At 44.7% G+C, this 12200-nt stretch overlaps 2 protein-coding genes across 2 annotated transcripts in view; one reads left to right on the plus strand and one right to left on the minus strand.

The window, feature by feature from the left end:
* The first annotated feature begins 2289 nt into the window (after positions 1-2289).
* Positions 2290-5032, plus strand: dtwd1 (DTW domain containing 1). Its single transcript, XM_017441391.3, has 5 exons — positions 2290-2415; positions 3374-3663; positions 3762-3899; positions 4369-4627; positions 4711-5032. Exons 1-5 carry the CDS (start codon positions 2364-2366, stop codon positions 4938-4940), a joined length of 969 nt encoding a protein of 322 aa, XP_017296880.2. The 5' UTR covers positions 2290-2363; the 3' UTR covers positions 4941-5032.
* Positions 5033-5486: 454 nt separating this feature from the next.
* nnt2 (nicotinamide nucleotide transhydrogenase 2) overlaps positions 5487-12200 on the minus strand; it is an 11803-nt gene continuing 5089 nt past the window's right edge. The window contains exons 10-21 of the mRNA XM_037979859.1: positions 11254-11415; positions 10899-11009; positions 10676-10821; positions 10337-10532; positions 9638-9871; positions 9329-9489; positions 8750-8929; positions 8522-8681; positions 6921-7002; positions 6703-6821; positions 6017-6132; positions 5487-5852 (exon numbers count right to left, since the gene is read on the minus strand). Coding sequence (XP_037835787.1) covers positions 5706-5852; positions 6017-6132; positions 6703-6821; positions 6921-7002; positions 8522-8681; positions 8750-8929; positions 9329-9489; positions 9638-9871; positions 10337-10532; positions 10676-10821; positions 10899-11009; positions 11254-11415 — 1814 coding nt within the window. The 3' untranslated portion in view covers positions 5487-5705. The remainder of the gene's footprint in view (positions 5853-6016; positions 6133-6702; positions 6822-6920; positions 7003-8521; positions 8682-8749; positions 8930-9328; positions 9490-9637; positions 9872-10336; positions 10533-10675; positions 10822-10898; positions 11010-11253; positions 11416-12200) is intronic.

Consider the following 12200-nt stretch of genomic DNA (forward strand, 5'->3'; position numbering starts at 1 on the left):
ACTGTTCCAAACGTTCTGCTCCTTTGGTTCTCATCCTGAAATGATTCATTATTTTAGGACTAAAAGCTTCACGATGACAGCAAGAACTCACATTACACTCAGAAATACTGCCTATTATTTCTGAAAGTGAACTGTTTAAACTCATTTACTTCTTATTTATCGTCCACTAATAAAAATGGTTTTTACACGTGTCTGTGGGAGTCTGTTAGCAAAATATCTCATGAACCAATGGATGGATTTTACTGAAACTCTGGACCAGAGTCACTTTATCCAAAAGTTTAAATACTGAAACACCATGCTTGTTTTGTTCCAGATATTTTTAAACTGGTTGATATAAATCCTGCTTTGAGTTCTGTCAGATTATCTCGTCAGATAAAGATAAAATAACAGGTTTTATATGAATAAAAGAGAATGAAACAGTTTGAGTTCATCTCTCAGCGTGAAGAAGACATTCCTCCTTATCTTCCTCTTCTCAGGCAGCTTCTGGTTCTGTCCTGCTGAGAATCAGAACCGGTCTGTGTGGACATGATGGGCCCGTTACCTGAGATCCAGGAGAAGATCCACATGATGTCGCTGCGCCTCTGTTTTCACTTACAATCTGTCAGATTTTATTCCCTTTAATCTGGGACAGACATTTATTCACGAGCTCTGAAACCTGCTTCTCTCAGCTTCAGACTCTAATTTAAGTCCTTTTAGTCCAGTCTTAGTTTTATATAAACTACTTATTCGTTTATTGAAGTTAATGATTTTATTGTTATTTTTTATGGATACTGATGGTCCTGTGATGACAGCTGAGTGCTGCTAAATTGTGTCTCACTGTTTTAGAACAAATGAATCTAAACTAAAATCCTGTTGTGTTGAAAAATGACGGAGCTGAAGCCGTTTGGCTCAAACCGTGGAGAAGCCGTGACAGCAACAGTAAAGTAGAAATCTGATGCACGCAGACCACAGACTGTAAAATTAGTACAGCTTATAAAAACCTTTCTCTAATTGGTTTCAGGCCTAAAACTGTTCTGTTTATTTATGTCGAAATACAATCACAGCAACACGAAGCAAACAGGCTACAATATAACGCTCTTATCTCCAGAAACCCGTCAAAGTTCTGCAATAAAAACGAAGCGTGGTGTGAGGAATATGACTAATACCTATAAAGTGGATAAATGTCTGGCAGCTCTTTCAAACCAGCCTGGCACACAGAACAGTTCTGACAGAACCGTCATTATTTCAAATCTAACGTTCCGCTCACTTCAAACACATCTGTTTGTCATGGAAATCAGCGTGCGCTCAGATGTTTCAGGACGGACGCGCCAACTCAGGTAGCTTTGAAACTAAAATCAAACAATATGTTTTACATCCAGCCGAGCACATCTGCAGTCCAACAGATGAATTTGTTTTAATAGGTTTTAATATTTAACACCATTTTTCTTTGTGTTGATGGACCAGAACACAACAGTCACGAGTTCTTCAATATTCTACAAAAAAAGAAGAACAGCTGGGAATAAACTGTAAAAAACAACAATAAAAACAGATTATCAAAGGCAGGCAATAACATTTTCACATTACTTTCATTTGTCTGTTAGTAAAATATCTCACGAACCAGTGAATAGATGGGAATGAAACTCAGACAGGAATGTCTGCAGCTGGTTCACAGCTGGTGTCAGCATGATCCAAGATGGCTGCCACAGCTAACTGACTCAGTTTTACAGATATAAACCCTTTCCTATAGTCAGGCTGTTATTATGTTTGTCAAGGTGATGACTGCAGAAACAAGCTGAACTTTGGATTTCACTCTGAATTATTTAGGCTATTTTATTTTTTTTATTGATAAAAAACAACAAAATAAATGATCTAATGCACACAAGAGGAAAGATTTCACACCAACCAACTGTTGATAATTTTACCTAAACTACTGGAAGAAGAGTAAATAATTTACTAAAGTTAATTAACAGATTACCTTCACAGCTATCTTCAGATTAGCTTCAGATTAGTTTCAGATTAGCTTCAGATTAGTTTAAGATTAGCTTCAGATTAGCTTCACAGCTAGTTTAAGATTAGCTTCAGATTAGCTTCACAGCTATCTTCAGATTAGCTTCAGATTAGCTTCACAGCTATCTTCAGATTAGCTTCAGATTAGTTTAAGATTAGCTTCAGGTTAGCTTCCTAACATTAACAGAAACAGAAAACCTAATTTCTTTGTTGATAAATTTTACCTGAAAATCTTGACTACCTTCTGTTGAAAACATCTACTTTTCATCACAAAATAAAAAATAAACAGCTCAGGTTCACTCGTTAACGCTCGGCCGTTGCCTAGCAACGCAGTTCATTTATTTATTTATTTCATGTAATTCCATTTCCGTCCCACGATGTTGTACTTCCGGCGTCCGACAGCAAGTAAACGGTTGCTGCAGGCTGCAGGTAGGTGTGTTTGTGTCCAGCTTTCTGACCTGGTCTGAGGTTGGAACACAACCATATTTATTTTTATTAATATTTGTTTAAAGAGCGAAGCTTCTGCTGCTGTTTGCCGCCTAAAGCTACAGCTAAAGCATGCTAACAGGAGCTAGCTTAGCTACAGACGGAAGCAGGGACGCATGCGCAGTAGTGTCTGTTACAGTTCAGCGTCACACAACAGAAATAATAAAAAAAACTTTTTTTCTGCTTTCTAGTCACAACTGAGAGTTTAAATGATCGGGATACTTTGACTCAGAGGGATATTATTTTAAACCTAATTCGTGTTTAAACTCGGAGAAACGCAGATCACTAAACACAACAACATATGTTTAAAATAAGATTTACCAAAACATGTAAACAGAAAACTTCATTTACAAAAACACAAACAAAATAAAATCTGAACTAGTCTCTCAGAAAACACAAAACAACCAGCCAACAAATAGAAACATAAGATTATATGTTTACCAAGAATGTTTGGTTTTCTGAATCATTGTTCTACAAAATGTTTTATAAAGTATTTCTTCATATTTTGCTTTTGTTTTTGATGAAATCTTGTGTTTTGAAATATTCTGGCTGTTTTCCATCTGAAGACATGAATGATTGTTTCTTTTGATGGACAGTCAAATAAAATCCCAATAAAAGATGTTTATTTCTGTCAGAGCCCAGACTTAGTTGTGAAAATAGGTTTTGGAAAGCTGACAGCCTTCAACATGCATCATATTTCTACAACAACTTAAATCCTGAAGTTTCACCACAAGATTAATGTTCAAATATTATCTTCAGTTTAACTCATTTGTCTGAAAACAAAAAACTGCTGTTAACTTGGAACAAGAAGTCCCCAAAGGAGAAAAGTCTTTCACATGACCTCGCCTCTCATTTTTTACAGTTATATAAATGTTAAATTCTTCCTTTGGTCTGAGTGCAGAGCCAACCTTCTCCCAGGACAAATCTGTCAACATGAGCAGTCTGGACCGACACCAGCAACGTTCTCCTGGTTGCCGTGACAAAACAACAGGCGCTGGTGATTCATCAGCCGTGCGCGAGCGCGCCAGGCAGCCCCTCCAAGGCCTGAAATTGGCATCGCACGCGGTGCTGGAGAAAGCGCAGCAGCGTGGCAGGGTGAAGTGCTCCAAGTGTGGAGGATCCAGGATGTTCTTCTGCTACACCTGCTGCTCATTAGTGGGTGTCGGCGTGGAAGAGATTCCTCTCATCCAGGTCAGGAGAAGCAAACGACTTGATCTTCTTTTAATGGAGTCCTTCTGCCTCAGAGCCACACTGACTGCTTCTCACCGTGACGTCCGTGTTGTTCTCAGCTTCCTGTGAAGATCGACATCATCAAACATCCGAACGAAACGGACGGTAAGAGCACCGCGGTTCACGCCAAGATCCTGGCACCCAACGACGTGACGATCTACACCTACCCCTGCATCCCGGAGTTCGACAGGGAGAAGGTTGGAGCTGCTTCCATTATCAAATCGTTCTTCCAGTCCTTTCCTCTTCACAGCAGCTGCAGGTTGGCTGCTTTGTTTCCAATAAACAACATTTTAAACACAAACAGCTGACTCGAGGTCGGGAAAAACACTTGTTGAATTTGTCGGTAATGATTTATTTTTTCTTCAGATATTCAACCCTTATTAATTAATGAAATATACCTGGAACCATGGACTCCTTTCTAATCCTTTTAAAATAAAGTGCGATGGTAGAAACAGACAGACTCTGATTGGACAAGCCCGTTAGGATAGGTTGGTCTGTCACTACCAGGAGCTGGTGTTTCTTTAGAAAGGATTATTTTTGTCCATATTTATTTCTTGTAGCTGACAGGTTTCTCCTGGTTTGTCTTTAAATCTCCAGCTTTTCTTTTCTCCAACAGAAACGTTCTTCCTGACATGCTTTGTTTGTCCGGTGGTCTCCTGTGTGCAGGTGGTTCTGGTGTTCCCGGGCCCGCAGGCGGTTTCAGTTCAGGACATGCTGCAGTGTTTACGTGACAGGAGTACCAACAGGTCACATGACTCCTGTGGACCCCGCCCGAAGAGGCTGAGGACTGAGGAAGTTCAAGGTTCCACCCAGTCTGAGCCCGAGTGGGTCTCAGGGTCCCGGGTGGCCCCCCTGCAGAAGGTGGTCTTCATCGACAGCACCTGGAACCAGACCAACAAGATCAGCACAGACGAGAGGCTGCAGGGTGAGGAGAAGCTGCAGGTCAACATCTTCAACTTGTACTCCTGTCTTTGTGGGAGCTCCATTTGTTGGTTTCTTCTCCTCCAGGTTTGGTTCAGGTGGAGCTCAAGACGAGAAAAACCTGTTTCTGGCGCAGTCAGAAGGGGAAACCGGACACGTACCTCGCAACCATCGAGGCCATTTATTATTTCCTGAAGGACTTCCACCAGCAGTGCCTCGGTCTGGAGTACGGTGGCGAATACGACAACCTTCTGTTCTTCTACTCGTTCCTGCACGCTGTCATCAACACGGCTAAAACTGCAGCTGGCCGAAGCTGAAACCTTCGAGCCGAACTCTTCTTCCCATTTCCTGCCTTACTGTGATATTATTTTCTTTAAGAATTTATAATAAAACAAAAAAGGCTTAAAAATGTTTGTTTTGATGCAGTAAATACATATAAACAGCACCTTTTAATGTAAAATATACATTTTACAGTTTGAATGAGTTTAAAGACCTGGTTTCTCCACTGATTATTAAAACTGATGATCCAGATCAGAATCACAGAGAAATGATCCAACTGGATCAATAAAAGTCTTCCTGAACACAGAGAGAAACCGGATTCCTGATCAGTAATCTGTAGTTTTAAAAGAAATAAACTCAGATATTTAAAAACTTTCGGTCAGGTTCTGATCAGAACTGGACCCGTCTACGTTCAGCTGCAGGGAAGAAGATCAGGAACCAAACCTCTCCTTGATGTTTTACAGAAAGTTTGAAGTTTCTGCTCAAACTTCATCCTGACGTGTTGCACAAACATAAAACCTCCTGGATAAATTATTAACTAAACCTTTTTCTGTTTCTCCGTTAATCAAACAACAAATTATAACTTCAGAAACATTTCAATATTTTATTTACAAATCAGTTTGTCCTGGAGGTAAGGGTTTTTAACAGTTATCAGAATCTTGGGCAACTCCAGACCTGTTTATATAGAAATATACACATTATTAATATTATTATTATTTGTCTGAGCCTCACAGCTTTAAACCCAGTTTAGCTGTGAAAATCGAAATGAGCAGCTGGGAGCTGTAGTTCAGTAATAGACCTCCTCAGTAAAACGTCTCCCTGATCTTGGCTTGCAGGGAGTCGCAGGTTTTCTTGGCGTCTCCGAGCAACATGGACGTGTTCGGTTTGTAGAAAATGGGATTATCCACGGCGGCGTAACCCACACCCAGAGTACGCTTCATCACGATCACCTGCAGCAGGAAAAACATTTACATGATCACCTTCTGTTGCTCCAAGCTGCAAGTCCAGACATGAACTTATGTCTTATCAACAGAAATATGCAACAATCGGGCCTTTTCACTTTATTTAAAGCAGATAAATGAATCAAACCACCAGACAACCAGACCCAACTCACCTGTTTGGACTTCCAGACCTCCAGCACCGGCATGCCAGCGATGATGGAGTTGGGATCTTCCTGTGCGGCAGAGTTTACCGTATCGTTGGCTCCAATGACCAGAGTCAGGTCCGTCTCTGCGGGTCAACAATATTTACACTTTCAGTCAGAAGACAGGCGCATAATGAGAACCCAGAACCGCACCCATAAACAGAACCATGTGTCCAAGAACAAACGCTGGTTGCTAAGAAAACAACAAGCGTTGTCCAAAACCTGTCCAGATCTCTGCAGAGAGTTTCAGAGACAGAAACGGTCGTTGTTTCCTGCTGAACTGATAACCAGATCACCAAATATTTCACTTTTCTCTCTTTAGACTCAGAGGCTGTGTTTTGGCATCTACCTCTGCAGACCTTCTTCTATTTCAGCTGTTTTATATCAAAATCTTCGGCTCCTTCAGCTGATGGCAGCTGGGACTTTTGTTTTTTATAACTTTTATACTTTTCAAAATATTTCCCTTTATTTACAGATATTTACCCAAAAAAATACACAGAGATCTCTTTAATTCCTTTAAAACTGTTTTCTGTGATACTGGCTCTGTTTTATCTTCTTAGGATGTTTTTAGCTGCTTTAGCTTTTAACTGCTTTAGCTTTCAGCTCGAGTTCTGCTTCTTGTAATGTGAACAAGTCGGTAAACGTCAGCTCTTTGCCTGTGAAGTCGTCGTTGATCTCGTCCATCTCCAGGACCACGTCGTAGGGAACGCCAGCTTCAGCCAGGAGGACGTTCAGCTGGCCCGGCATCCGACCGGCAACCGGGTGGATCCCGAACCTGTCGGAGAGGAAAGCCCAGCAGGTTTAACGACCTGTGACCCGTGACCCCTGACCTGTGACCCTCGGTCCGTTTGCAGGGAAGGGGAGCTGAACTCACCTGACGGTCTTGCCCTGCTCCCTCAGCATCTTCACCATGTCTGCGATGGGGTACTGAGCTTTGGCTGCACACAGACCCCAACCTGAACAAAAAGACAGGAACAGGTTCAGGAAGGATTCCCTCATCTTAGATTTATGTTGATGTTGATCCAACAGTTTGTAGTTTTCCTTGTCTTGAGTCACAGAACTTCAACAACATGAGCAGCCTTTTTCTGAGAAAACGCGGCGTGCGTGCAAAGAAGCGTTTCATCTGCACAGCTCCTCTGTAAGCCCGGAGGTCAGAACCCTCAGAGTCTACTCCGACCCCTCGTTGACTTTCCTGAAGCCAATCATAAAGCGAGGGGTAATTCCCCGGACAATCCGAGCCTTCTGTTTCTTCACTGCTGGTGCTTTGTTGTTGACGGTGTTCGGAGACGTCCCGGGCCTGGACTCAGTTGCTGTTCCTCTAATGGAACCAGCATGTTGGACCACACAGCTGTCCTCGCGTTGGTCCACAGCCACTGGGAACAACAAGGATCCAAGACTTTCAGAGTCCTCTCCCCCAAACTCAGGCTGCTAAACAACCAATCAGCTGTCAGAAACATCCTGTTGTTTCCAGATTAATAAACTAAGATCTGCTCATTATCTCAACAATCATTATTCACTGTTGGACAGATGGTTCTGGGATTTTTGGTGAGGACAACTCCCCCTCGTGGCTTCTGCCTCACAGGTCAGTCTTAGTCCTGACCCAGGACTGAGATTCTTCAGAACACCTGTTTCCATCCAGATGTTTGTAAACCAAACCGTCTGCAGAACCGAGGATCCAGTCATGAGATCATCCAATCTGATGTCAGATCAACACTCAGAAGATGGTGTTTCCCAAAGTCTTCCTGATTTTTCAGTAGATCCTTAACCTTTCTTCAGTTTTTTTTTTATTAATCATCCAAATGTGCTAACATCTGCCCTCCGCGGCCGTTTGTGGCTTCAGAAGAAGATATATTTTTTATATTTCTTTTATTTCACTGGTATCAGTCACAGCTAAGTTTGAGAACTCCATCCATCTTCTTCCTCCTACCTGAGGTCTCAGGTCCAGGAGGGAAACTCTGACCTCCATCTCTCCAGCGCCTCCTGGGGTATCCCAAGATCTTCACAGGCCAGAGGAGATCTCTGATCCCTGCAGAGTTCTGGGTCTGCTTCAAGGTCTCGTCTCAGAAGGACTCCTAATCAGACCCTGAACCTCCTCAGCTGACTCTTTATGATGAGGAGGAGCAGCGGCTCCTCTCAGAGCTCCTCCTCCTCCTCACCTTGTCTCTGAGGCTGAGCCCAGCCACCCTGCAGAGGAGGATCGTTTCACCTGCTTGGGTCCAGGATCTGGTTCTTTCAGTCCTGATCCAAACCTCACGTCCTTCGGTGAGAGTTGGAACATCAATCAGTCACAGACCGGATCAACGGCCTCATTACTGCCGGTCCTGATCCTGCTCCGTCCTTCCATCACTCAGGAACAAGACTCCCAGACTCTGACCTCCTCTGACTCAGAGGGAACGTTCCAAATAAAGAGATAATTCATTTATTAACGGAACACCCAACTCTGGACGTTTTATAAGCATGTTGTGTCGTGTCCACCTGGAGTGATGATGATGTTGTTGGCTTCTTTGATGATGTCAATCGTTTGGTCCACGTTGACCTCGGTGTGAGTGCCGACGATCTCCATGGGTTTCCCTCCCGCCGTGGAGGTGGTGCCGTACCCCCCCAGGATCACGTTGGGCAGAGAGCGGTTCATGGCCTTGGGGAGGAAACAACCTTAGCTCCAGTAGATCAGAGTCGGTGGTCCTGATTCGTGCACCTACTCACCACACACATGATGTACGACAGGATGGCACCGGAGGAGCCAATCAGGGCTCCGACGATCGTCATGAGATTATTGTCCAATAAAAAGCCTTCAGCGCAGAGCGCCCATCCTGAGTAGCTGTTCAACACCGTGATGACCACGGGCATGTCGGCGCCACCGATGGCAGCGGTGAGGGTCACACCCTGAAGAAGGGAGGAGAACGAGACCAAACATCTCATCTCTGTCCCGGTCAAAACAGATAGGATGCAAAAACCTTCAGTGTCTGAACTGTCACTGGGAAGATATGCTTCAATTTAATGAAAGTATGAATGCATATCACCTGCTGCCTTCAAGGCTAAAGCTCTCAGAGCATGTGATGAGGGTGAGTCTCAGCTACTACCACAGTATCTGTACAATTCACTGAGTTACAGACAGGTTTCTCACCTGGCTGCAGCCGGTGGTGACACAACTATCATAGATATTGGTGGGTGAAAAATATTGGATATTTTAGCATTTTGCACATGAGAAAGAATGTCTTTCTTAAAACAAACTGAACTGAACTGAAAGCCTTTTCTCTGCAGATATTAGTCACTGAAACTCACCATGACAGCTGAAAGCCCGGACACCCCCAGCAGGCATCCCATGCCGGTCCCGTAGCTGGAGCTGAGCATGAAGGGCACCATGCCCCCCATGGAGGCCGCCATCAGCCCCGCGTTCAGCATGTGTCGACCCGGCAGCAGCAGGGGCGCCGAGTCCAGGAGACCTGCACCCCAGAAACACAAACTGTCACCCAGTTAGAGGAACAGGAAGGACCACGACCAAGGAGCCACGATCAGACTGGAAGGGGGCGTCTACTTCCTGTCTCTATAGACTTTCTGCAGACGCTACAAACGTTTTGATTAAAGCACAACCTTGGAGCTTTCCGTAGGCCACCAGAGATCCACTGAAGGTGACGCCTCCGATGTAGGTGCCCAGGTACGCCACGGTCTTAATGACCCCCGCAGCTGGGTGGGTGTCCAGGTGAGGGAACTCGATCATGTACTCAGCGATGCAGGTGAGAACCGCCGCCAGCCCCACCAGGCTGTGGAAGGCTGCCACCAGCTGAGGCAGGTCTGTGATTTCAATACGCTTGGCAATGGTGAGGCCTGCAGACCAACCAGCCAGAAACACAGAGTTACACCAGAACCATCCGGATCACACACACAACTCTGATACAAAAATCATCTGAGATTTAAAAACGAGCTGATGGTTCCGAGGCAAATGCCTGTTTTCTGTTAAGGATCTTCAAAGCCAATCAAATGAGCTCTAAGGTAAGAATTCTAACATATAAAGACAGGAACATCGTCTGCTTGTGTATTTCTGTTGATTACAGGATCATTTCTCATCCTTCATCAGTTAGGATGACTGATGTTCTGGAGGAAACTCGTAACGTCATTAAGACATAACTCAAACATCATGAGCTTTTTACACAAACTCTGGGACTTCAAGGCAAAGTTTCAAGTTTGGTTCTTTTTAAGTGAAAGCTGAAGCTGGGTGTCGCCTTGTTGGTACCAAGACTACTTCACAGCATGTTTCTAACTAAGACTCAACAACACGATGGACCCACTGACCCAGGGTTCCCCCGGTGGCCATGGCCAGAGACATCTGGGACAGCAGCTCCACTGAAGGCTTCAGGGCGCCAATGGTGGCGGCGAGGCCCCCCGCCACTCCCATCATGCCCAAGGCGTTCCCCAGACGAGATGTGTTCTGAGCAGAGAGGCCCGCCAACGCTCCGACACAACACAGACCGGAGCCCAGGTACATCATCTGAGACAGGAAAGGGTTAAATACACAGACCTGAGTCCAGGTACGTCACCTGAGACAGGAAAGGGTTAAAAAACAACCAAACTAAATCCTTCTCGGTGATTCCTTCACAGCAGCACCGTCAGCTTCAGACATCGGGTCATCACCTGCTCGATGTTGTAGCCGGCAGCCAGCGATGCGCCGTATCCTCCGACAAACCCCGCCCCCGGCAGCAGGTACAGGTAGTTGTACTCAGGAGGGTCTGTGGGACGTTTGAACATGTCCAGCATCCTCTGGGTGATCAGGAAACCTCCTGCAGAGTGTTTACAGCGTTAATCAGCACGGGCGGGTAATACTGTAAATCCAACTGTTTCTGTGCCGACGGCAGACCTGCGATGTTGATGGAGGACACGAAGGCAGCGGCCAGAGCGAGACTCTGAGGCAGGGAGGACGGCATGAGACCCCCACCCATCAGGACCAGACCCCCGACTGCCGTCAGACCTGACAGAGACAGAACCACAGGGAGTCATCTCAGTGACCTTTGACCTGACTGACAGAACCAATGGGAGTCATCTCAGTGACCTTTGACCTGACTGACAGAACCACAGGGAGTCATCTCAGTGACCTTTGACCTGAACCTGAGTCAGAACCACAGGGAGTCATGTTAGTGACCTTTGACCTGACAGAAAAATAAACGCAGCCTCCTGTCTGAGGCCCCTAAAGGAAGTGCATGTTGACCTCTGACCTGAGATGGCGTTGGTGACAGACATGAGAGGCGAGTGCAGCGCCGGGGTCACGCCCCACACCGTGTGGTATCCCACTATCCCCGCCAAGCCGAAGGTGGTGACCATCTGAGTGAAGGCTGCGTTGGGAGAGATGATTCCCAGAGCGAGGCAGGTGGAGACACCTGGAAAACAGACAAACACACCTGAGGAGGTTCTTCACTCAACAAACAAACAAATAAACACCTGCTGAAGGAAGCAACAGTTCTGGCTTCAGTTCTCCTCCGAGGGATTCTTTTATTGAATATTTATTTATTAATCCGATCAAAGTGGAATTTGACAGATTTATCGTCTGAACGTCGAGTCGTTGCTCTGTTGTCTGTTTTCTTCTTCTGCATCAAAACCTTCAGCTGATCCCTGCTGGACTTTAGGTGTTTGTAACTTTTATACTTTTCAAAATATTTCACTTGATTTATAAATATTTTCTCCACAGAGACTGAGATGTATTCAATTCCTTCAGAAACATTCTTCATTGTTCTTTTGCTGCTTTTAGCTGTCAGCTACAGTTTTGCAGCTTTTAGCTGTTAGCTGTTAGCTACAGTTTTGCAGCTTTTAGCTGTCAGCTACAGTTTTGCAGCTTTTAGCTGTCAGCTACAGTTTTGCCTCTTTTAGCTGTTAGCTACAGTTTTGCAGCTTTTAGCTGTCAGCTACAGTTTTGCCTCTTTTAGCTGTTAGCTACAGTTTTGCAGCTTTTAGCTGTCAGCTACAGTTTTGCCTCTTTTAGCTGTCAGCTACAGTTTTGCCTCTTTTAGCTGTCAGCTACAGTTTTGCCTCTTTTAGCTGTTAGCTACAGTTTTGCCTCTTTTAGCTTCTGTTTCAGCTTCTTCACTGGACTGCAGCAGTCATTCGGCTCAGCCTGTTAGCTTCAGGCTGTTTCAGCTTCATATTTAATAAATTAAATTAAATATTT

The sequence above is a fragment of the Kryptolebias marmoratus genome, linkage group LG15 (assembly GCF_001649575.2).
Source record: "Kryptolebias marmoratus isolate JLee-2015 linkage group LG15, ASM164957v2, whole genome shotgun sequence".
Taxonomy (NCBI): domain Eukaryota; kingdom Metazoa; phylum Chordata; class Actinopteri; order Cyprinodontiformes; family Rivulidae; genus Kryptolebias; species Kryptolebias marmoratus.